Source organism: Salmo salar, chromosome 14, assembly GCF_965601325.2.
Source record: "Salmo salar chromosome 14, fSalSal1, whole genome shotgun sequence".
In the NCBI taxonomy this organism is placed as follows: Eukaryota; Metazoa; Chordata; class Actinopteri; order Salmoniformes; family Salmonidae; genus Salmo; species Salmo salar.
The window spans coordinates 72,047,738-72,072,175 of record NC_138304.1 but is presented as its reverse complement, the minus strand read 5'-3'; the positions used below and the strand labels follow the sequence as shown (position 1 = coordinate 72,072,175).

Genomic DNA, 24,438 nt, shown 5'->3' with positions numbered 1-24,438 from the left:
CCCTAGCAGTCAGAGAGGTAGTGAATAGAGCCACTGTGTGGCCGACGAGTAGGGCCCTGGCTATTTGTCCTCAGCCTGTGCCACAGGCATGCTTGTGGGTGTACGTACGTCTGGGTATTTATCTATGTGTACTCTGCAACTGGATGCGTGTCTTATTGTCCTTTGCCTTGTCTTTTTTCCCCATGTGGGACATATTATTCACATATTTCTTGTTTTCTCTCTCTCTCTCTCTCTCTCTCTCTCTCTCTCTCTCTCTCTCTCTCTCTCTCTCTCTCTCTCTCTCTTCCCCTCTCCATCTTTCTCTCCTTGCCTTGGCATGCTTGTTGCTTTTGTCCAGTTGTTGTCTCTGAAGTTGAGCAGTACCATAGCCGCTCTAGCTGCCTCCAACAGTTAGCAGCGGTGGTGGAGATCTCGTCAGACCACCACACTACCTATGGCCTTCCCTGTGGCTCAGTTGGTAGAGCATGGTGTTTGCAACGCCAGCATGGTGTGTGCAACGCCAGGGTTGTGGGTTCGATTCCCACGGGTGGCCAGTACAACAACAAAAAAATGCATGAAATGAAATGTATCCATTCACTACTGTAAGTCGCTCTGGATAAGAGCGTCTGCTAAATGACTAAAATGTAAATGTAAAATGTTTAGTCACAAGGGCCTAGTGTTAGTGTACCATGAGAGGTGTCTGTCTCCTCCGATCACTTATCATGCGATTTGATGAGTGGTTCAGGGTTGGTCAAGAGCCCACAAAGAAAAACCAAAGGGGCATCAAAGCATTCACGATGTGTCATGAACCCACCCCCCCCCAGTTGCCCACTTCGCACACCCAGACCTAGACTTAGACTTGGGGCTTGGTCCAGACTGCGGCCATACTGTAGATTTTAAACGTGCACGACCGAAGGCCCTAACTGTATATCAACCATGTAAAGCTGTAAATCCGAAATCTTGCAGTTCCCATCGCCGCCCACCATAAATGTCATAGTCACGTTTCAGACTAACCGCAGTAGCCCATCAGACTAGACCCCTTCGGACTAGACCCCGTCAGACTAGCGGCATTTTCAGCGCTCTGCTTTTGAGGAGATGATTTGGGTTTTGCGAGAGAGATAGTTAGACATCTTTCCTTCAAGAGTTTTCTGAAAATTTACTTGGCAAAGTGTGCCAAAGCGTAATCATACACTGTCAGTCTAGACCGACTGTTCCTGGTAGACTAATCACTGTCATTTTCCTGGTTGTAGGAAGTGTGTTGGAGTGTCCGGGAACTCAGATGGGTACTTTTGCATGTAGATTTGTATCAATTATTTCAGACTGACAATATTTTATATACGTTTGAAAGCATCAGCTGTCCATTTGTGGACATGCATGAGATGTAAGAATAGAAATGACAGATAATGCATTCTGCTATTGTACAGTCTAATCCGGAACTGAAGTTAGAATTTATGGACCTAGTCATCTAGAATTCTCTTGCTATTTTAGTGTCGTTTTTGATCACGATAAGTGTTTTAGAGACCTATGATTTGCACAATGTATGGTTGCTTTTGTGGACAATTCACGGGAATCCAGACAGTTTCTGTGTTTAAATGGCTGCTTGTACGGTCTATACCACCCCTGACCCCCTTCATATAACATAGAGGGCCATTTAGAGATGAAAAATCATAGCCTGCCATCGTCTCCCACCTCACATGATGTTCGAATTCGAGACAATGTTCACCGATAAAGATTTCAAAATGTTAGGTGATTTTCAGAACGGAATTTCCCAATTCGGATGGGCTGTTTCCAAGGGTCTCCATAAACGATGATGATACCTTATTGTTCTGTAATCTGCATAGTTCCACAGCACTATTTAACAAGGCTGACTTTATCACCATTCTTAGTCTCAGTGGCAAATTGGGCTTAAGCTCTTTGCTATACTTTGCTAAAGTCTGGTTTGATTTCACTGTTTTATTTTTAAAAAATCAAGAGAGTCGCACACTCTGTGTATAAACTCTCAGTCATTTATTGGGTAAAACACTGTTTACCAGTCAGACTCATGGTTCTGGCAGCTATGTAACATTACAAAGTGACAACTGTTTATGTTGTATATCTATATAAGGCATTGAATTTGGACTTACATGTAAAGCAAAGTTGTGGAGCCCCTGGTTAGGATGTGGGACAAGTTAAGCCATGTGTTTAACATGGAAAGGCACTAACTTGTTACTCCCTGAGTTGGGATTCTTGCTTGTGTTTCTGTTGGATACTAGGCCTAACTGCCAAGAAGACATGTGCAGTATCTTAGCCTTCCAACTTTGCTTCAGTTCTTTATTTGGCAGTGGCTGTCTGGGCTTGTATGTTTTAGTAGGCCACCAAGGCCTATCATATTGTGGTCCGCGTATCCTCCCTTAGGGCTAATCCTATCCTAGGCCCAACTGAGTCACTGGCTGAACTGGACCACATCGTCACGGTCCACGTTGGCACTCTGCGGTAGAACTGCCGATCGGGGATAGGCCTACTTTTTGAAGCATAGGGCAATGGTTAGGTTTAAATCTTCCTAGCCTGGTTAAACCAGACAGAACGCTACGCTCGAAGTAAAACATTAGTGAACGTACCACTCAGTCTGTTTTAACCAGGCTATAGCTAATCCACCTCCTCACTAGCTTTATATTAAACAGAATGAGCTATGATTCACCACTGTCCACCATGCTGTCCTGCTTGTCTTATCCTACCATTCACCCAGAGTTGCTTGAGGGTACGATCCCTTACGTAGAAGAATGAGGGCTTCCCTATGTTATGCTTTATAGCATTGACTTGTGATCTTCTTTATAGCACCTATTGTGATCTTCTACTCTACTGAATGTCAGACAAAATAAAGTGCAACCCTTACTAGGTTAGTTCTAAGCTGTAGTCAGGGGGGCTACAGTAGATTGTCTGATAATGTGATCTCCTGTCTAGTAATGTCTCTGTCGAATGAAACATGTTTGGAGATATCCATGACCATATTAGGACCAGACATGGAGGTGTGTTAGCTAGGCTGTTTGAAACGTTGATCATACCCAACACTGTATGTACATGACCGACGACAAGTGGTTTCTTTAATTGTATGATATGGCAAAGTTTCATCAGTGGTTTTGTGGAATGGTTTGATGGTTAGAAGTCGTTAGAAGTTTCTCAACTTGAGGTTGAGTTCGTCAATCTTCAATAGTCTCTTACACTTTAACCCCAGGCAACTCTTCCAAACATTTTACCTCACTTTGAAATCTCTACTGCAGTGACAAGTTGTGCGTTCTTTCATATTAAATCGTAATTGTATATAAATATATGTATAGCATATGTCTCAATAGCTCCTTTTTATAGTGCGGGTGGTTATAATGGATTTTCTGTCTGTGTACATGGATGATTATAAATACATTATAACTATAGAGAATGATACAAATTATAGGCCTAACCTCCAGTCTGAGCTGAACACACACGCCTAACTGGTGTGGTTGGCTGGAGAGAACGATAGAGTGAGAGTTCAAAGAGAGGAAATCGAGGACAAACTTGGATTTGGTCGGGGTCCTTTCTCGAAGGCAAGAATCATCTTCCATGTCCTCTATGTTTTAACTCTTTTCGCTTCCTATTTTTGTCTCCTTCTCATTCCATCCTGTCTGCAACTCTTTTCTGTTGTCTCTCTCTTTGTTTTTCTCACTGTCTCTCTCTCTCTCTAACAATGTCCGTTTGGTGTGGCAGTAAAGGTCAGAGGTCAAGGTTTCAGGCTGCGGGTCTGTCTGGTATCTGGCGCCGTACGAGGAGGCCCCAGAAGAAAGAGCGAAAGGAGCGGGGGTGGAGGCGGGAAACAAGAGGTTACCCACGGGGTGAGGTGAAGAACGCTCCTCAGTCATGGTTCTCACCCTCCTTGTTTAACGTTGGACAGTGTTACAAAAGTCTAGAGGGTCATCTGGAGTGTGACTGGTCTGGTCTGCAGTGTTTTCAAAGGGCTAACAGGAGTCCTTATTCTACCTGACAGACAATCACGTCTGCTCTACACAGTACTTTTCTATCTGAGCGTTCTTGTCACGTTTCACCCTCCTTTCTGACAGCTGTCAGGAGAGTTCTGTGTCTGACCTAGCCCCATCTAGTGGTCAATTAAGTTAATTACATTAATAAAGCAGCCGTCCCCTCCTGTTTCAAATCAATCAAATCATATTTATTTACCTGCACTTCATTACGTTGCACTACATTTTCCAATTGTCTTACATTTAGAATAGTTTTGATTGGGCTTAGTGCTATATGTGAATATTTTTTCTTCATAATTAGACCTGCATATAAAAGACACCATGAACAATTTCTAACATCCTGGTTTATAATGGATGGAGCATATGTACATGTATGTAGGCTATTTCCATGAAAGAAAATGGATAGGCTAGTTCAATGACTGTGTGATTGGGTAATGTGATTCCATAATCACTGTAGCTCACTATCCGGTGTATGTGACAATAACACATCGCTTTTTGTTTTACTACGTTGCTGTGAATAAAGCAACGTGAAGGACAATAGAAGATTCTCATTTACAGTACAGGGTGTTAACTCCCTTGACACACCCGGTACTCCTCTTTAATGACGCGGTGTACAGGGTGGTCTCTACTCTGTGACCATACGTGGTTAAAGGGGAGGGCGATTGAAGAAAGAAAGCAGGCAAAGAGAAAGCGGGGGCTTGCCTGCGTTCCTGCGTTCCTGCCTTGTCTAACCCCGTCTGGCTCCATATTTTCCGCTACTTGTCCCGCGTTTATGTTTTTGGGGTGGGGGGGTTGTGTATTTCTGACGTTATATTTTGGTTCGTTCTCCTCTCCCAAGGCCTACTGACAGGAAGGGCCCATTGGGCAGAGCAGAGGTGAGCGGGCGGAGACAGAGGTGCTCATTGTGCGCGTGTTCCTGCGATGGAGTCTGACACAGGCCGTGCTGTCCGCGGTTTCTCTCCTCCCCCTCTCTCGTCCCTCTCTCACTGTCGCTCTCATCCTCTCTCTCTTTCTCCTTCTCTCTCTCCCTCTTTCTACCCCCTTCTCTCTCGTTCTCTCCCGCTCTCCTCCCCGTCTCGTTCTCCCAGTTCCTGTTTTGGAGAGTTAATGGGGCATTACAATATCACTCTCCCACTCTCTGTCTGTAGAGAATTCCCCCTCTGCTACACCGTTGATCCCTCCTCTTCTCTCTCTCTCTCTCTCTCTCAGTTAGTGTGCTGCTAATAGACTGTGGTCCCGATTCTCTGAGTCAATATTAACGCACCATTTGAGAGTTCACCATAAATATTGTCATCTGAGGCCTTCAAACATGTTGCTAGCAGGGTGTCACCTAAACACAATTAGCCTGGATTGGATCATTGTGATGAAAATGATATAATATCATATGGTCCAGTTCATTGGTATTGAGACTCCAATGCAGAGTACAGGCTGGCTTATGGGGGCATTTTTCAATGATCAAAAGATACATTCCTATTCCAGGCTAGGATTGCTTTTCTCTTTCATTTCAAAGTGCTATTTATTAAAGTGGCTGGAAACGGCTATAGTAAATGTGGCTTACTGTTTTTTGAATGTAATGGCAACATTAAAGGTCTGTGGTAGTTCAGTCATTCCAAAACTTCCTGCCTGTAAAATGCTTGACTGGCTTCATAAGGATATTAGGACTAGTGTCAGTGCAGGGTGCGCTATAAATGAAACTTTGCCGCCCACTAACAGTATAGAAAAATTTACCTAGCATTTTACCTAACACAGACAGGGCAGCCAAGACCAACTCTGACTGCAATAATACAACCTTGAGAAAAGTCCCTCCACTGAAACATAGTGAAGAAAGATGGGAGTACCTAACTTGTTTAGACTGTACACACTGCTCTCCTGTTGGAGTGTCTAGGAACTTAGTCACATTCCTGAACCAACCAAGGCCCCCATTTCGGCTAAATTGGTAACTAGGTGGAGTCAAAACGATTACTCCTGCTAGGTAATAGAGCGTGTTTGAAGTAATAAGTGCTTTGTTGAGTACATGAATTCAAGCATGCCTTCTTGCATTGCAAGAATTATCTCAGAAACTCTGCTTCCTGGTTTGATTGAATAAGGCTGTAGCATTCCACATCTTATCCAACCAAGTCTTACTTGGGCAGAATAGACAGGTTCAATGTGGCACATTGAGTGAGGGCCTGTTTCCCAGATTAAGCCTAGTCTTAGCTAAAGAGCACACTAAATGGAGAATCTCTGTTGAAAGTGCTTTTTAGTCCAGATGTAGGCTTAATGTAGACCTGGGAACCTGGCCCTGAGGAGTCAGCCCATTGGTTTAGGCCTGGGAAACTGGCCCTGAGGAATCAGCCCATAGGCCTGGGAACCTGGCCCTGAGGAGTCAGCCCATTGGTTTAGGCCTGGGAAACTGGTCCTGAGGAATCAGCCCATAGGCCTGGAAAACTGGCCCTGAGGAGTCAGCCCATTGGTTTATGCCTGGGAAACTGGCCCTGAGGAGTCAGCCCATTGGTTTAGGCCTGGGAAACTGGCCCTGAGGAGTCAGCCCATTGGTTTAGCCAAGCAAAGTATGGGTGACAGACAGTCATACCTGGTATGGAGGCACGATGTGAGATTGGCGGTGATGTCTGCGGTCGGTTTATTCTGTTTGCACAGACTTCCATGACTCAGCACTATCACATTTATGGCACTTGTTATATTTGCTTGACAGACACTGGTTGAATAGAGGAGCCTGTTCCTCAGGTTAGATAGATGGTGGACTAGACTTGGGGACCTTCTATTGCCGTAAAAGCTTTTTGCATGTATTATTCTTACAGAAATAGTTATGTCTATGATCCTTTGACCTCCGGATGAGTGTAGGTGTAGGATATAGCCCTAATATTGAATCTACAAATCTAACTGGAATGGTTGTTGTCTGTGGTGGTGGGTCTCAGACCACGACCTATAAAGAAACATATATATATATATATATATATATGTAAGGCGATTCTAGTCAATTGGTTTCAATGTCAAAGCTATATCATGATAGAGTCCATTCATGAAGATGTGACAAAGCATCACGACCATAACTCCATGCAGTTTTGTTTATTAACCCTCTCTCTCTCTCCGTCTCTCCTCAGATCCAGTGGATGTGTTGCGGATGCTGCAGCTGCCCTCTCTCCCCGAAGGGGTGCGGAAGGTTCCAGGCTTCTGCACCTCCCGCCGTGCCGGCACCGCTGACCACGCCTACCGCATCACCAAGAAGGCCCAGATCTCTGCCCCCACCAATCAGCTCTTCTCAGGTACAGTACCTCTATATCCATGTCTAACTAGGGTCCTGTTCATTAGGCACCAAACGGAAGAAAACGGATTCAAACAGGGAGGGACTACATGGACTTTCCTAATAAGAAACGTTCATTTTTGTTTTCCGTTGCAAAGCGCTTTAAAATGTCTTCCGTTGGGTGCCCTAATGAACACGACCCAGGCCTCAACTGGACTGAAGCTACAACATACCTCATCTCTCAGGTTGACTTGGAAAGATGTGGTCGACATTACCTGTAAATGGGATGGATTGCTGAAATTATGGAAACAGACTGGGGCATACAACTTATGCCACGTGCATTCTGTGAATTTATTTTTGTAATGTGTCATGATTGCTATTTTTGTCTCTTTTGGTGGTTCTTATCATTGTTGTTCGGTTTTAGGGTTTATTTTCATCCTACAATTACCATAAGGAGGTTTGTTGGGCCATAACTTTGCAGCTTTAGTACTAGATTGCTTTTGCGTTAGGCATATAATTATTTCGTGCAAGAGCATGTGAAATGTAAATGCCTTTGGAAGAGCCTAAACAAATGAAGGGCCAACTAACTATCGTCTGAGACCCTGAAGCGCGCTAGGATTGTAAGTAGCACTTATGTGGTTGAAAGATATCCTGAAAAGTCAGAAGCTCGTTTTCTTGGTCTGGGTTTTAGATTTTTCGACACCCACCTCTTATGTCTGTTCACACTTCAATCCTTCAAACCCTCACCTTTAAGATCCAATAAAATGTGCAGCTGTCTACACTTAGACACCCCTAACTCTAATTTGTCATCAGTCGTCTACCCCGCTCCTGTGTCTAATATCCTTCTTCCCTCAATGCCTCCCTCTCTCCCCTCTTCCTTCTTTCCTCTATGCCTCTTTCTCCTCTTTTCCTCCCTTCATGCCCCCCCCCTTCAGGTCGTTTCCCGGAGAACTTCTCCATCATGGCTCTGGTCAAGGCCCATGCGGGCCTCCAGGCCTTCCTGTTGTCCATCTACAGTGAGCAGGGTGTCCAGCAGCTGGGTGTGGAGCTGGGACGCTCCCCCGTCTTCCTGTACGAGGACCAGACCGGCAAGCCCGCCCCCGAGGACTACCCCCTCTTCAGCGGCGTCAACCTGGCCGACGGCAAGTCAGTAACAACGCGTCCCGCGGCTCTGTGTGTGTGTGTGTGCCTGTGTCAGTATTTGCATGTGTACTGGGTTTGTTTGATGGACTACGGTTTTCAGTGTTTGCATGCATGGTTGTTTTTGTTTTATGCAACTGCATTACATCATATGAATATCTTCTTGATTAGTCAGATTTTGCAGGGTTGTTATGAGATTTGACACATTTTGCCTCAGTGTCCCAGAACAGTGGTTTTCAAACCTCTCCTAAAGGACCCCCAGACATTTCACAATTTTGTTGTAGCCCTGAACTAAGTCACCGATTCAACTTATCAAGGGCTTGATAATTAGTTGACAAGTTCAATCTGGTGTGCTAGCTCTGGAATAGTTCAAATACATGGAACGGCTGGGGGTCCCATATGTTTTTCTCTCACACACACACACACACACACACACACACACACACACACACACACACACACACACACACACACACACACACACACACACACACACACACACACACGTACAACTTACACTGTATACATTGGGGTTTCCTTTAATTAAGCAACCCCCTCCAGCACATTACACAGTTGTGCTTTACCTCCTCCCTGCCTGTAGGTGGCACCGCATCGCTATCTCCGTGTCGAAGAAGAACGTCACCCTGCTCCTGGACTGTAAGAAGCGCATGACCAGGGCCCTGCCTCGCAGCAACAGCCCCGTGGTGGATACCAAGGGCATCACCGTGTTCGGAGCACGCCTGCTGGACGATGAGGTCTTCCAGGTCAGAGGTCACACAGTTAGTTACTAGTGCCATAGAGATATACATGACACTAGTACCATAGAGATATACATGACACTAGTACCATAGAGATATACATGACACTAGTACCATAGAGATATACATGACTCTAGTACCATAGAGATATACGACACTAGTATCGTAGAGATATACATGACACTAGTACCATAGAGATATACATGACACTAGTACCATAGAGATATACATGACACTAGTACCATAGAGATATACATGACACTAGTACCATAGAGATATACATGACACTAGTACCATAGAGATATACATGACACTAGTACCATAGAGATATACATGACACTAGTACCATAGAGATATACATGACACTAGTACCATAGAGATATACATGACACTAGTACCATAGAGATATACGACACTAGTATCGTAGAGATATACATGACACTAGTACCATAGAGATATACATGACACTAGTGCCATAGAGATATACATGACACTAGTACCGTAGAGATATACATGACACTAGTACCATAGAGATATACATGACACTAGTACCATAGAGATATACATGACACTAGTGCCATAGAGATATACATGACACTAGTACCATAGAGATATACATGACACTAGTACCATAGAGATATACGACACTAGTACCATAGAGATATACATGACACTAGTGCCATAGAGATATACGACACTAGTACCATAGAGATATACATGACACTAGTGCCATAGAGATATACATGACACTAGTACCGTAGAGATATACATGACACTAGTACCATAGAGATATACATGACACTAGTACCATAGAGATATACATGACACTAGTACCATAGAGATATACGACACTAGTACCATAGAGATATACATGACACTAGTACCATAGAGATATACATGACACTAGTACCATAGAGATATACCTGTCCCAATATTATTAGACTGCTATCTTCTCTCGTCTCCTCTCCTTCCTGAACATTGATAGGTTGAAAGGAATGTGGAGGCTCCTGGGACACGGTTACCATTACTGTCTGTTGTAGTGGTAGCACTTTCATTAAGATCTGCTTCAGTAAATAGGCAACCATGTTATGTTATTACCAAGCTGAACCACTCAATAATGTTCTTCATTAACCTTCATGTTGTTCTTCTTCTTGTTTGTCCAGCAAAAACCTGATCAACCCTTCTCCCTTCATAGGCAGCGGATCTGCTTTCAGCTCAGGAACTGATTTAAATCATATTACTTCTCATTTCAACGAGGCTTTCTGTTGGTCTTCTATTTCCCACAGGGCGATATCCAGCAGCTGCTGATTGCATCCAACCCTCAGGCTGCTTATGACTTCTGTGAACACTACAGCCCCGACTGTGACTCCCCCCTACCCAAGACCCAGTCCCAGGACCCCAACACATACGTGAGTAACACAGCAAAACACCACATACACTGAACAGTAACCTGGAAGTGAATTAGGATTCACCAATGCACCACCACGAGTCACAACAGTTTTCTACAGTACGTTTACCACTTAGTATCAATGGAGCTCACATCTCTAGAGTCTCTCTATGCAGTCCAGCTACTTCAAACATCACGACCACAGCATGAAGCAACTCAGGACCACACAACCCAGTGCAACACAACACAGGATAGCATAGTGCAGTACAATACTGCTATCCTAAGCCCCAGTATACACTGATATGAAGGGATGTCCACACAAACCCCTCTGCTCACTAAAGGCAGTGAGGCCTCATCATCCCCAGCCATCTACAGCTCCAGGAAGTCATCAAAGTGCTGCTCTGTCCTCTCGCATTATGTGTTTGTATCTATCCACTTTCCTCCTCGCCTATGTGTGTTCTGAGGGAATTCAATTAAAGCAGAGCCCTTTCTTTACCACCACAAACAATACAAAATAAAAACAAGGCCGTAGTACTTCAGTAATACAAGAAAACTGATGAGAAACTGATCAGAAGTCAATTCATGCCATTTGTTTCCTCTTGGGGAAAAGTGTCATTTTTAATTTGTTTGGGTTTGTTGAAATCCTGATGCAAGACTTATTTCAATATAGACACACAAGCATTGAATCGCAGTTGATTTGAACTCAACTTGAATAAAAGGCTGTTTTAGAACAAAATGGAAGACAGAAAGGTCGGGGAAAGAGGATGATACAAGTAGCCTGCTTCTCTACATTTCATTTCATGACTATAAGGAGAAGTATCGCATTGGATGCACCGATCACAGAAAACATGTATTAGAAATGCTGCTGTTGAATGAATATAAATCGGTGTGGTTTTATTCATTGCGTTTGTTTTCTCATTCATTAAGATCCTCCTTGTGTCTCCATTACTAGCTCTCCAGACATTAATCAACACATGGAGTCCTAATGAATCGAAAAACATTGCTTTTTTTTTCTTTTCCAATGCACTCATCCCCAACACATTTCCCCCTTCATTTCTCCTTTCTTGCCTTCCTGTCCACCCCTTCTACTTTTCTCTGCCTTTGAAACTCACTCTTCGCCCCTCCTGTCCTTCATTCCACTGCCTCCATTCCTCTGCCTGTACGACCCTCTTGCCCACACCCCCATCTCTCTCAGTACTTTGATGAGGAGTAAGATGACCATCAGTACCTCTATTATTATTATTGGGAAACAACAGCCCCACCCCCCACCCCCACCCCCCACCCCTCTGTCCACCTCACCTCCCCCCGACCAAGGGGCCATACTCAACAGGAGGGAGAGAGGAGGGAGAGAGAGAGAGAGGCACAGAGAAAGAGGTGTGAAGGCAAATAGGGTTCAGGCTCAGTACATGAAAAGAATGACATAATTTTTTCTTACTGTAAGACATCCCTTTTGTAAGTTAAATTTGTAAGTTAAATTTATTTCAATATCATATTAAAGAAGTTTAGGTCACCAGGCCTCTCTCCCTGTCACTCTGTTTCTCCATACTCTCCTCTGTTATACTACCCTTCTCATGGTGTCATTCACATGACCACTCATCCTCTGACATCACCTCTTTACACCTCACCTATCACATTGTATTAACATTGTGTTATTAATGTTGTATTAATGTAATTTACATGTTGTCATTGTCATATATATGATGTGGGGGCACTGGGGGACCAGGTACAGCACACACACCTCTCTCCCTTATTCTCTGGCCACACTGCCCCTCTCTCCCTTATTTTCTGGCCACACTGTCCCTCTCTCCCTTATTCTCTGGCCACACTGCCCCTCTCTCCCTTATTCTCTGGCCACACTGCCCCTCTCTCCCTTATTTTCTGGCCACACTGTCCCTCTCTCCCTTATTCTCTGTCCCACTGCCCCCTCTCACTTATTTTCTGGCCACACTGCCCCTCTATCCCTTATTCTCTGGCCACACTGCCCCTCTCTCCCTTATTCTCTGGCCACACTGCCCCTCTCTCCCTTATTCTCTGTCCCACTGCCCCTTTCTCCCGTATTTTCTGGCCACACTGCCCCTCTATCCCTTATTCTCTGGCCACACTGCCCCTCTCTCCCTTATTCTCTGGCCACACTGCCCCTCTCTCCCTTATTCTCTGTCCCACTGCCCCTTTCTCCCGTATTTTCTGGCCACACTGCCCCTCTCTCCCTTATTCTCTGTCCCACTGCCCCTTTCTCACGTATTTTCTGGCCACACTGCCCCTCTCTCCCTTATTCTCTGTCCCACTGCCCCTCTCTCCCTTATTCTCTGTCCCACTGCCCCTCTCTCCCTTATTCTCTGGCCACACTGCCCCTCTCTCCCTTATTCTCTGTCCCACTGCCCCTTTCTCCCTTATTTTCTGGCCACACTGCCCCTCTCTCCCTTATTCTCTGTCCCACTGCCCCTCTCTCCCTTATTCTCTGGCCACACTGCCCCTCTCTCCCTTATTCTCTGGCCACACTGCCCCTCTCTCCCTTATTTTCTGGCCACACTGCCCCTCTCTCCCTTATTCTCTGTCCCACTGCCCCTCTCTCCCTTATTCTCTGGCCACACTGCCCCTCTCTCCCTTATTCTCTGGCCACACTGCCCCTCTCTCCCTTATTCTCTGGCCATACTGCCCCTCTCTCCCTTATTCTCTGTCCACACTGGGCCGGACCAACTGTCAAGAGAAGGAAGGAAAATGAATGAATACAAAACAATGGACTTTATATATTTTGCTATCATTTTTTGCAATTGCTCATATGATTATTACCCTCAACTTGGAAATAACAACCTAATGCAGTACATGTTTTGTATGAAAGTAAGCATTAAAGAGAGACTCATACGTCATATCACTGGGTCTGAGTCTCAGTTTGATTCTCAGTTATGACAAAACAATGGAGCATTTGTATAAAATGACTAGCTGAGGATGCTGAAGGATTATTCAACTCAGACAGCAGTGGGTGAGAAAGGGCTGTCATGTATCAGATGTGTCTGTATTAACATCATTTGCATGTCTGATTCATTATGGGATTAACCACTGCATTTCTGCTTTTCATATGTATAAATGTTACTGCATGCTTCCACATATTTGACTATGTAATCGGTCTACCTGTCTTTTGGTCAATATAAGGTATCAATGTGTCTGTCCCCCTGTACATCCATGGTTATGCATTTCCCCTGGATCTGGCATAAATATGCCCCTGTCTGCCCATTTGTCTGTCAATCTCTCTGTGCCTCAGTTTAACTGTCTGTCTAAATACCTGTGTTTTTCAATGTCCCTTTTCTGTTGCCCATATCTCATTATGTGTAATATACATGTTTCCCACAGCATGTCCAATGAGCTATTCTCTACATATATGCACACACACTGTACATATTTTTGTATTTGCCTGAATTTGAATATATATGTTCCCATCTGTGTATTTTCTTCACTAGTTGAAATATCAGATCACGGCCCAGTAAAACAAACTTTTGTTCGCCTGACACCCAATGCTGCTGCTTCTCTGTGGCTATAAGCTCACAGCTCTCTCGCAGTTGGACGGCTCAGTGCATCAGAGGCTACAGCTTTACCTGACCGTTACATCCCCAGTGCCTCCGCAAGCCACAGGCTCCATTTGTCATTAGCACAGAGATGCTGCTTTTTTAATATGGAGAATGGCATTACTGGAGAGATCAGCATCCATTGCACTATAGGAGCTGAGTATTACACATTGTATTACATTGACTTCCAAAATATAATTCTACACTGACCCCTGTTGTAATTTAAGTCTTGTCATTGGCACATAGCACCATTCCTACCTTGCTCCGATTAGTCAAGGTTTCAATTGGCTTTAAAATGCTCAGTTCCCATCTTTCCTGTGCTACATTGAAACAGCTTTTCTTTATAGGAACTGTAAAGCACCTTTGCCCACTTTCTGCTGTATCCAGTAATGCCAGAACAGTCTCAGTAAATCACCCAAGCCTAAACCATCTTTAAATCACTGTCTCAAAACATCCACCTTTGTCTTTCTCTCTCCATCTATCCATCCCTTGTGCTTTCATCCCTTCCCACCCCCCAATGTATCTCTCTACCTCTCCTCTCTCTCAACACCCACCCTCACAAACTACAACACAACACAACCAACACACATGCACAACAGAAGGGTGCCAATGGCAATGCTGACAAACGCAAACCTGTGGTAGTTAAGGCAGACAAACCTATAGTCGTTAAGGCGGACAAACCTATAGTCGTTAAGGCAGACAAACCTATAGTCGTTAAGGCGGCCAAACCTATCGTCGTTAAGGCGGCCAAACCTATCGTCGTTAAGGCAGAAAAACCTGTAGTTGTTAAGGCGGACAAACCTATAGTCGTTAAGGCTCCCAAACCTGTAGTAGTTAAGTCGGCAAAACCTGCCTCATCCAAACCTGCGAAAGCAGAGCATGCCAAGCTTGAGGCCACAGCCAAACCAACTAAAGCCGTACCTGCTGCCACCAAGCCCACCAAAGCCGAGCTTTACCCGGCCAAACCAGCCAAAGCCAAACCTACTGCAATTGAAGTCCTCCTGAACAAGATCAAACCCAGTACAGTCACACCAGTGGCCAAGCCCACACCTGCTGCGAAAAAGGGCGAAAAAAAAGTTAATGGCAAGCCTATAGTTGAGAAGAGAGTAAATGGTGAGGCCAAAATCAATGGCAATGCCAAACCTATAATTGAGAAGAAAGTAAATAGTAATTCCAAGGTCAATGACAAACCTGTAGTTGAGAAGAAAGTAAATGGTGAGGCCAAAGTTAATGGCAATGGTAAAACCGCTGAGGATAAGAAAGTGAGTGGTAATGGCAAAAGCGGCAGTGACAAAAAAGCTAATGGCAATACAGAAGCAGCAAAACCTGAAACCACTAAAGCCCAGCCAAAAAAAGAAGTCACTAAAGTTAAAGTAGAAAAAACTGTGGTCAGCAAAGTGAAACCAGCAAAAGCAGAAACCAAAGTAGTGGTAGCAAAAACCGAAGTCAAAGTTAAAGTAGTAAAAACCGAGGTCACAAAGGTTAAGGAAGCGAAAACTGAGATCACTAAAGTCAAACCAAGAGAGTCAGTTGTCATCAAAGTTCCTCCCTTCCTCAAACCTGCACCGAAGAAAGAGCTGCCAAGCCCAGAACCTGCTTCCCCTAAGCCAGAGAGAACCAAGGTGGTGCTTGATGTAAATAACGTCAAATCGATGACCCAAAAAATGCCTCCCTTCGGCAAGACTGCATACAGTGGCACCGTCATCCCTGTGCCGGAAAAACCAAAGAAGAAAACGGGCAACGGTTATCAACAGGTACAAACAAAGAGCCCATGGTGGCAGTCCAGAGCTGTATCTTCCAGCTATCCCTTCTGGGAACCAGGTCGTTCTCCATCCAGATTTTACTGCAAATGTCTGTTCAACAAGCAGGCTTGTAGTTCTGCTTTAAATGGATGATAGTTTTAGTGCCTCGTTTTAGGTGTAAGAGTTTATACTTTTTTAGGCACACTTTTCAAATGAATTTGGTCCGCGGAGAAGATTTTTATACAACGATACATACCTTCACTATGGGTATGTGACGTACATAGATTACAGTAAAACTAAAAAGCTGTGAGCCTTATTTGTTTCATATTCATATCTATATAAGAAGTAACTGTTTTATACTTGTCTAAATGATACATATAATTTACACATCTTGGATTTAACATCTATAAAGCTAAAACGCACAGTTAAACGTTCTTGATGAATTTGCATTCATTGTGACTGCAATGCTTTTTTTCGACTGATCCACTAACAGCTATAGAATTGAGTGTAAAAACCTAGCTGGGTGGTGGACTACCTGGTCCTCAGAAAGGAAGTTGGCTCATACCAACCTGGACCCTCTCCTCCGTTTATATATCATATGATCAGTATGATGGTGAGAACCTATATGATATAGCGGTGTAACAGACTGTCATATTGAAGCATGGCTATCTGAACAGTCTCCTCTCCGTTTCCTTACAAACTCCCCTTCAAAGCTCCTGAAACTCAGAACCTGTTCTCAGCGTTCACACAAGGCCTGTTGTGTCTTTTTTATCATTCCGTTATAATGAGTGGTGCGCTAGTGAAGTGATTGACCTGTGTGCATGCGTTTCTTACACAGAAGAAGGAGACATAAAACATATGTACCCACACAATCTGTAGACAATACAATACAACTTTTCCCATTTCTCTCTCTTCTCCCAAACGTGGGTTCTCTCGAAGACGTGTCCCTGTCTTGATCATATTTGAATGAAATATGAATGAAGCAGTCTCACAGAAGCTAAGCACGCTAAACATGCTTAGGTTTCAGTTCAACTCCACTCAGTGCACATCGTAGACTCTGGCTCAATTACTATTAACTTGCAAGTCGAATTGAGATGGGCGAGTATGTCAATGTAATGAAGCTCTAAGATGGTAAAGAAAAATGTATGTCAAAGCCATATGTATTACAGTTATCAGATAAGTGTGTACTGATTTGAAAAATGAGTAAGTATTTAGTTATTGTGAATATCTCTGCTCTGAGGTTATTTAGAACTCGTTGAACTTGTTCTGTGAGGCTGCTTTTTGTGGTTGAAACTTTTTCCCATGTCTCTGGTTAAAGTCTTTCCCACTTCATAGAGGAGACCAAACAAAATATGCATCCACTATTAATAACAGTGATAATCCATCTCACCAGGATTGGTCAAGTTGAGGCCTTCTCTAACCTTCTGACATCAGCAGAAGAGCAGACTTGACCTAATGAACCTATCGTGGCTTTGTGGCTCTTCTTTTTTTTTTTTTACAGATGTTTTTCAGGAATTCAATAAATACATTTTAGCATGGACAGTTCCTAAATCTTGCGGATGGCAACATTTCTAATCATCAAGATTTTTTGAACTGCTAAAATGTATTTCTAGTTCAAAGTGACATTTCTAAACTTTGAAAACATGTTTTGCCTGAGAACTCTTTGGCAAAATGATTTGATGTTTGCCCTTTTTACCTGACAAACATCCCCTGTAATGTGTCTCATCCTTTTCTTAAAACGCATCAGTCATAATACTGACCATCTTAAAACTAACCACCCTTTCTCATTCAAACCCGCCTACCTCTACCCTGGTCCCCCCCTCACCTCTTCTTGACCTGACCAATCAGGATGTAGAAACTGCAAATTCTGAGGCTGGCCACACCCCTACAGAGACGGATTATTATTACGAGGAGGCGGTCCTACAGCCAGAGAGTGAGGTGATTGGACAAGAAGGGACCACTGGCCAGGTAAACCGCACATAGCAAAACAGTGGGAGAAGACGCCATCGATATCACACTAGTTCAAAAGACTCCCCAGCTAAAGTCATTACAACATGAATTATTAGATACTATTATATACTTCCTAGTAGTCTCTATGTGGAGGTGAGCCCAGCCATCCTGTAGTACAACAAAGTAGTCTTAACAGGTTGTCACGCAACATAACACTCCTACCCATTTTGTTGCCACCAGAGCCATGAGACATGCGACACTTTTTCAAAGAGGAATGCGCCACATTCATTTTGGCCTATCAAACATTTTCATGTGGCTCTCATTTTCCCTTAAACCCAAGATCCTTTTTTTGTTCTCATAACAAGATTCTATTTGATAACACATTTAGTCTTGAAATAAGAACAACAATCTTGAGAAAATGGGAGTCGCATAAGAATGTTTGATATACACAGCGAAGGAATGGATATCATGCACTCTTGTTTGACAGCGTATGGAGCTGCGTTTTGTTGAGAGAATTATAGTGGCTATCCTCAGCCCTATCAGCCGGAATGTGACTCTTTCCTCACAGTTCTGTTGTATGTGTTCTCTTTATTTTATATGAATAGTTTTTAAAATGATTATCTTCAAAGAAGAAATGGTAAATCATTGGGGGAAAAAATCTGAGATTTGTTTTCTATTGAGAAATAAATCGGTTCCTTTATTTCAATAGCCAGCATTCTATTCAGTCATTTGTATCTATATAATCAATGTTGAACCTGTTACATAATGTTTTACATAACCAGCGGTGGTAAGTTGAATAGAGAAAAGTAACATAGCAATAGCTTTGCATAATAGCAGCTGCTTTTGTTTTCACAAAGTGGGGGGGCTTCACCTCATTCTTGTGTGTGTGTGTCAGTGAGTCTTGTACACTAAAATATTATACTGTATGACATATTAGTATATTGCTAGCCCACAGTTATTCTACTTCCTTTTCAGTTAACTCAATCATTAGACACAAACACACAAGCTGGTGATAAACCCTAGAAGCTTTGGTGGAAACATGCCATTATTATAAGTTTAAGAATCAACACAAATATGCCTACATTTGTAAGAGATGATGACTTCAAAGACCAGAAGGCCCTTCATGAAAATGGTGGAGATATTAATGGAGCATGAATGAGCCTTAAGCTTCCCATGCTTTGGTGAGGAAATTACCGGAACAACTGGATGTTCCTTTGATGTCCACCAGGTGTCACTATGCTCTATGTCCCTCTGTCAGTGTCTGTGTTTTGTAAAAGGTAAGACTTACCACACTCTCTGCCGTCTCCTTTTCTCCCGGTATCTCTCTGCTTCTTCATCTATCATTTACTGTCACTTGACATTTCGTCAATGTCTTGGATTTCTTTTCTATGATCTTTTTCTTCTTCCTGTCTTCCTCTCCCTTCTCCCTTTCTCTATCTCTCTCTTTGCTCTTTTTCCCTCTGTTGGCACCTCCATTCCGTCATCGCTCTGCCCCAGGTGGAGGAGACGTTGGTGGCAGAGGAGGTAGATTTGGCCAAGGCAGGTGGTGAGGCTGAGGCCTTTACTGAGGAGTATGTGACTGGAGACCTGGGCATGAAGGAATACGACTATTCCTACAAGGACTACAACGAGCCTCTGCCCGAAGGAGAGACTGACGGCTACATGGGCCCCGCCCTGTCCGCTGTGACAGACGAGGGAGGCGTAAGTCACTGCGCTTCCACCAAATCTTTCTTTCAATCCTAGCAGGAGCTGAAATAGGATTTGTGTATACTGGGTGTATACTCTAGTTAGTGTGCATACACAAAGAGGTACTAAAGGCGCAGCAAATGATCTGGCTCGGTTCTCATTTGTTTTTAATGCCTGTCTATGTGTATGTCTCCATTTGGACTTGCAATTAAGCTAGAGGTTATAGGTCGCCCCGAGGGAAAGATGCCCTGAAGACTTTTTAGTGAGGAGAGTTGATAAAAGTTGGCGCCCAACGAGGGTCTGGACTTATTTACATTATTTGTTTAGACACTGTGGTCTCTTTAGAGTACTCTTAAGATTACAGTACTTTGGACATAAAACAGGTGAACTTTATTGCTTCTACAACCTTGTAAATAGCAATATTTTTGGCGACCATTTTATGATTCAAACCCACTCTGTTCATTTGCCTTTGGGTAGTAAAGACCACAGTATATACAGTATTCTGTCTGTACTGAATGTATCTCTCATTGATACTATGTTATGTATGTGGTATTATCAACCCAACACACATCCTTTGCAGGTATGTTTTCTGTAACTTGATTATGATCCATTGATTTGTCCAGTTTGATAAGGAGCTACAAAATGTCCTATGAAGCGATGCCATTGAGAAATGGTTAACCTCTAAAATAGTTCCCTTGCTTTTACAAACAAACGCTACAACACCTCATTTCTCCAAGGCCGCGCCATAGAACAATTTTGAGTTACCTTTGGGTGACGTGTGAATCAACTGTTATTCATGTATTTGCTTTTAGGACTATTTCCTACCTCTATGGTTATTTCTACCTCACTCTGTTGGCTGCACGCCATGTCGACAGGTTTGACCAAAGCTCTTGGTTGAGTGTGTGTCGGGTCTGTAAGCATATGCATTGACTGTGCTGTATTGTGGGTTACATGTGTGTTTTCCTCAGGCCTCAGTGAGTGCCGTAAAAGGAGAGAAGGGAGAGCCTGCTGTCCTTGAGCCTGTGAGTTGCCATTTATGTTGCCGTTTAGTTGTTATAGCTACTCCTGTGACCTCCTCATCTACAGGGGGCACCACGACATTCAGTAGTCAACATACGTTTCACAAGAAACAGTTTAGCTGTCCCGAACACCGAGTTACCACAAGACCAGAGGATTCCCCGGAAATAAGTAGCAACGTCTGATGTTGAAATACTACCACTATCTCTCAGTCCCCCATGTTTTACATTCTTCACAGGGTATGTTGATTGAGGGACCTCCAGGACCAGAGGGACCAGCAGTAAGTGCATTTCATCCACCTCTTTCTACTGAAATGTGTCTCATAGAATAGAATACCTTTTTTTACTGTACTTATCCCAAACTTTTCTTCTTCTCCCTTAGGGTCTCCCCGGACCTAATGGCCCATCTGGCCCTCCTGGCTCTGTTGGTGATCCTGGCGAGAGGGTGAGTTTTTTAAAATTTTATTTAACCCTTATTTAACTCGGCAAGTCAGTTATTTTACAATGACGGCCTACACCGGCCAAACCCGGACGACGCTGGGCCAATGTGCGCCTCCCTATGGGACTCCCAATCATGGTATTCTGTTGTTATACAGCCTGGATTCGAACCCTGAGATGCAGTGCCTTAGACCGCTGCTCCACTCGGGAGTCCTACTTTACCTACTATCTACTGTATATCTGTGTTTCTGATCAAGTTAAACTTTATGTGTTGTTTGTCTATGGTTGATGTGGTTGTCTTGTTGTGGTGGCTGACTGTGCTGTGCTGGTATCTCCTCCTGTAGGGAATCCCTGGAAAGGCTGGTATCCCTGGTGCCGATGGCATCCCTGGCCCCCCCGGAACGTCTGTCATGCTGCCCGTGAGTGAACGACTGATGCCCGTCTGGCAGTCATCTCTACGGCCCTCATACGTTCTCTATACTTTCATTTTTTCACCCTGTTACATTCTTTCTTTCCCCTTTCGTTTCCATACCTTTTCTCTCTCTCTGTTTTCTTTGAACAGTCTTAATCTTTACCCTGTTCTTCATCAGTTTGTTTGATTCTCCAATTCAGACTTCAGTACTGAGTCATGGGTTGAAGATGACAAAATGCCATAATTGGGAATAATTGTATTTTTTTCTCTCTGTAGTTCCGTTTTGGAAGCAGTGGAGGAGACAAGGGTCCCATGGTCTCAGCACAGGAAGCCCAGGCTCAGGCCATTCTGTCTCAGGCCAGGGTGAGGGATGAGAGTTCAACACTGTCCGTCACACTGGTTTATCACACAGCTAAAGCACGCACTACAAAAACATCCGAATGATTTAACGGACACAACATAAGACAACATGCAGGTTGAATGCAATCTCTTTCGGTCAGTGTTCTTAAGCAGTTCTCATGTGTTCAAAATGGTCTGAGTAATGGCTAAGTGCTGACGCGGCCTCTTGTTGTTTCTCCATTCTCTTAGCTGGCTCTGAAGGGACCACCTGGACCAATGGGCTACACTGGACGCACAGGACCTCTGGTGTGTTCCGTCACTTTTCCTCTGTCACATTTCCTCCATTCACAGTCTGACGATGTATCGTAAGAATATTGACCGTGTGTAGATGGTCCCCAGATCATCACAGGGATAAAGTAAACAGAGTGACTGGGCTATTTGATTGACGTCTGTGTGTTCCTCCGCAATAGTGATTGTTTCTGTTCTATCTCAGGGTACCCCTGGAAGTTCTGGTCTGAAGGGTGAGAGTGGGGATCCTGGACCTCAGGTAAAGAGATATTCATCCCAGAACCACGTCTGTGGACCTTTTTTCCCCCTATATCTGACTCAGACCACAGATTGGCTTTTTCAGGTTCCTTTATACCACTGTAGTGCTGGTCAGTTGCAAAGAGACGGTTGTTTTCCCTCAACTGTAATGTAGTAGTAGAGACTGTTTCTCTTTATGTGTTTATTATGGATACTCAATTCAGACAGGCATTCATCACGGACATCTATTTTTTTCTTCAGGGCCCCAGAGGACCACAGGGTTTGAGCGGACCTCCCGGCAAATCAGGAAGAAGAGTAAGTGAGCGCAATCTGATCTCCATTACTGTATTTATGAAGCCGCCAAAAATGGCACGCTATTCCCTATAGGCCGTGGTAAAAAGTAGTGCACTACATAGGGAATAAGGTGCCATTTCGGACGCGCTCTGCCCACGTTCCAGTGTTGATACTAGCATGCTAGTTGTATGCATGCCCAACACATTGCTTCACACGAAATGGTATACAGTACAGCCATGCAGATTAGAATAAACGCGAATGCTGTGACAACAGATGTGATTGTGTGGTTTCCTCTATCTCCCCTCAGGGTCGTGCTGGAGCTGATGGCGCCAGAGGCATGCCAGGAGAGGGCGGGCCTAAGGTAACCTCTCAGCTGCTTGTTTTGTAGTAAACATCATCTGTTCTTCCCGATCCTGTTCTATGACCTCATATGGTTCTCTGAAACGGTCTGTATGGCCAAGACTTTGCATGCGTGTCGCTTTTGAATCGTTGCTCAGGTCACGTGAATCATTTTCCATTCTCAGTGCGGATTTCATTTGATGCTCTGACTTCCTGCTGCATCTTGAACATGTCGCGGTACTGTGTTGTCGATCGATTAATCCAACAACTGCACACATTCTTTTCCTTTTCTCCACCCCCTGACTCGACGTGTCTGCCTCTCGCAGGGTGACCGTGGTTTTGACGGCCTGCCTGGATTGCCCGGAGACAAAGGACACAGGGTGAGTTCAAGGTCGAAGGTCAACCCAGCACACCACCGTAGACACATAGTAGAGGCCTCGTCAAAGAGAGTTTGAGTATCATATTAAATGAAATCATGTTACAGCAAGGGACTGGGAAAGCCAAGCCACTCCATCTGGAACTATTGTGACTGAACATGACTCGTGATTATTACCCAGGAAGGAAGACTCTGTCCTATCGACGAAAACAGAGTGAAAACAGAGGAAAACAGAGTGGAATCGAAGTGTGGTAAAGCATGCTGTTGTTGTAATTGTTCTTCCTCCCTCTCTATTCCACCATTTTAGGGTGATACTGGAGGATTGGGACCCCTAGGAGGTCCTGGAGAGGACGGAGAGAGGGTAAGTAGTTTGGCGAAACATCAGACATTGACCTATCAGTCCCATGTCTCCATAGACATCTATACAACTATGAGTCTATCAGGCAGAACTACAGTAGACTGCTCACTAAACCTAGAACTACACACACTGCATTTACATTTCTCACCGTGGTCTTTTAACGTGGCCCCATTGATCCCTCAAACTCCCTCCTCCTTTCTCACATCCTGTCTCTATCATTCACCTTTGTCTGTCTGTGTGTGTTGTTTCCAGGGAGACGATGGAGACATCGGACCCAGAGGACTTCCAGGTGAACCCGTGAGTGTATTTCTGACGCTACTGTTTTCCTCCTCACTATCATCGCCGTTCACATTTTTGGGATAATAGTGTGTGTATTATGTTGTTTACAGTGACTACCTGTTTTAGCTTTGTTGTTATTGACCAGATCCTGGCTTTTTCTCTCTGTGTTCGTTTGTTGTTTCGCTCTTGTTTTCAGGGACCTCGTGGTTTGCTCGGGCCTAAAGGTCCGAACGGAATCCCCGGCCCTCCTGTAAGTACACACATTGATGCAGCACACTGGAATGTCAGTTTTACTCAAATATACTTGGCTGTGAAGGTACATTGCAAAAAGTGAAATATAACCAAGCCTAAATATCTTATATTGAGGGATAATTAACTTAAAATGTGTTTTTTTCCCCTTGTTTTTTTGTACCAAGCTAAATTATCTAACGTCATAGGCAGATCATTTAAGTTATTTTAACCTAAAAAGGCTAAATGCAAGTAATTTATCTTATTTCAAGATATTTTACCTTAATCGTCATATTAGGATAAAATATCTTGGGAAAATATATTGAAATAAGTTAAATGACTTAAGCCTTTTTTAGGTTACAATATGCAAAATGATCTCCAATGACGGTGCACCCTAAAACAATACCA

The 24,438-nt window shown here is 43.8% G+C and overlaps 1 protein-coding gene across 5 annotated transcripts in view; it reads left to right on the top strand.

Annotated features, from left to right (window-relative positions):
* col11a2 (collagen, type XI, alpha 2) overlaps positions 1-24,438 on the top strand; it is a 44,855-nt gene that overhangs the window by 3,371 nt on the left and 17,046 nt on the right. The window contains exons 2-21 of one of the 5 annotated variants that reach the window (XM_014141732.3): positions 7,064-7,225; positions 8,139-8,349; positions 8,945-9,107; positions 10,388-10,510; positions 14,648-15,802; positions 17,639-17,758; positions 19,238-19,441; positions 20,395-20,448; positions 20,682-20,723; positions 20,825-20,887; positions 21,225-21,299; positions 21,569-21,655; positions 21,881-21,937; positions 22,125-22,178; positions 22,418-22,471; positions 22,758-22,811; positions 23,116-23,169; positions 23,473-23,526; positions 23,776-23,820; positions 23,999-24,052. In XM_014141732.3, the coding sequence (XP_013997207.1) occupies positions 7,064-7,225; positions 8,139-8,349; positions 8,945-9,107; positions 10,388-10,510; positions 14,648-15,802; positions 17,639-17,758; positions 19,238-19,441; positions 20,395-20,448; positions 20,682-20,723; positions 20,825-20,887; positions 21,225-21,299; positions 21,569-21,655; positions 21,881-21,937; positions 22,125-22,178; positions 22,418-22,471; positions 22,758-22,811; positions 23,116-23,169; positions 23,473-23,526; positions 23,776-23,820; positions 23,999-24,052 (2,885 nt within the window). The remainder of the gene's footprint in view (positions 1-7,063; positions 7,226-8,138; positions 8,350-8,944; positions 9,108-10,387; positions 10,511-14,647; positions 15,803-17,638; positions 17,759-19,237; positions 19,442-20,394; positions 20,449-20,681; positions 20,724-20,824; positions 20,888-21,224; positions 21,300-21,568; positions 21,656-21,880; positions 21,938-22,124; positions 22,179-22,417; positions 22,472-22,757; positions 22,812-23,115; positions 23,170-23,472; positions 23,527-23,775; positions 23,821-23,998; positions 24,053-24,438) is intronic. The other 4 variants (XM_014141733.3, XM_045694668.2, XM_014141734.3 and 1 more) reach the window with 4 other exon arrangements.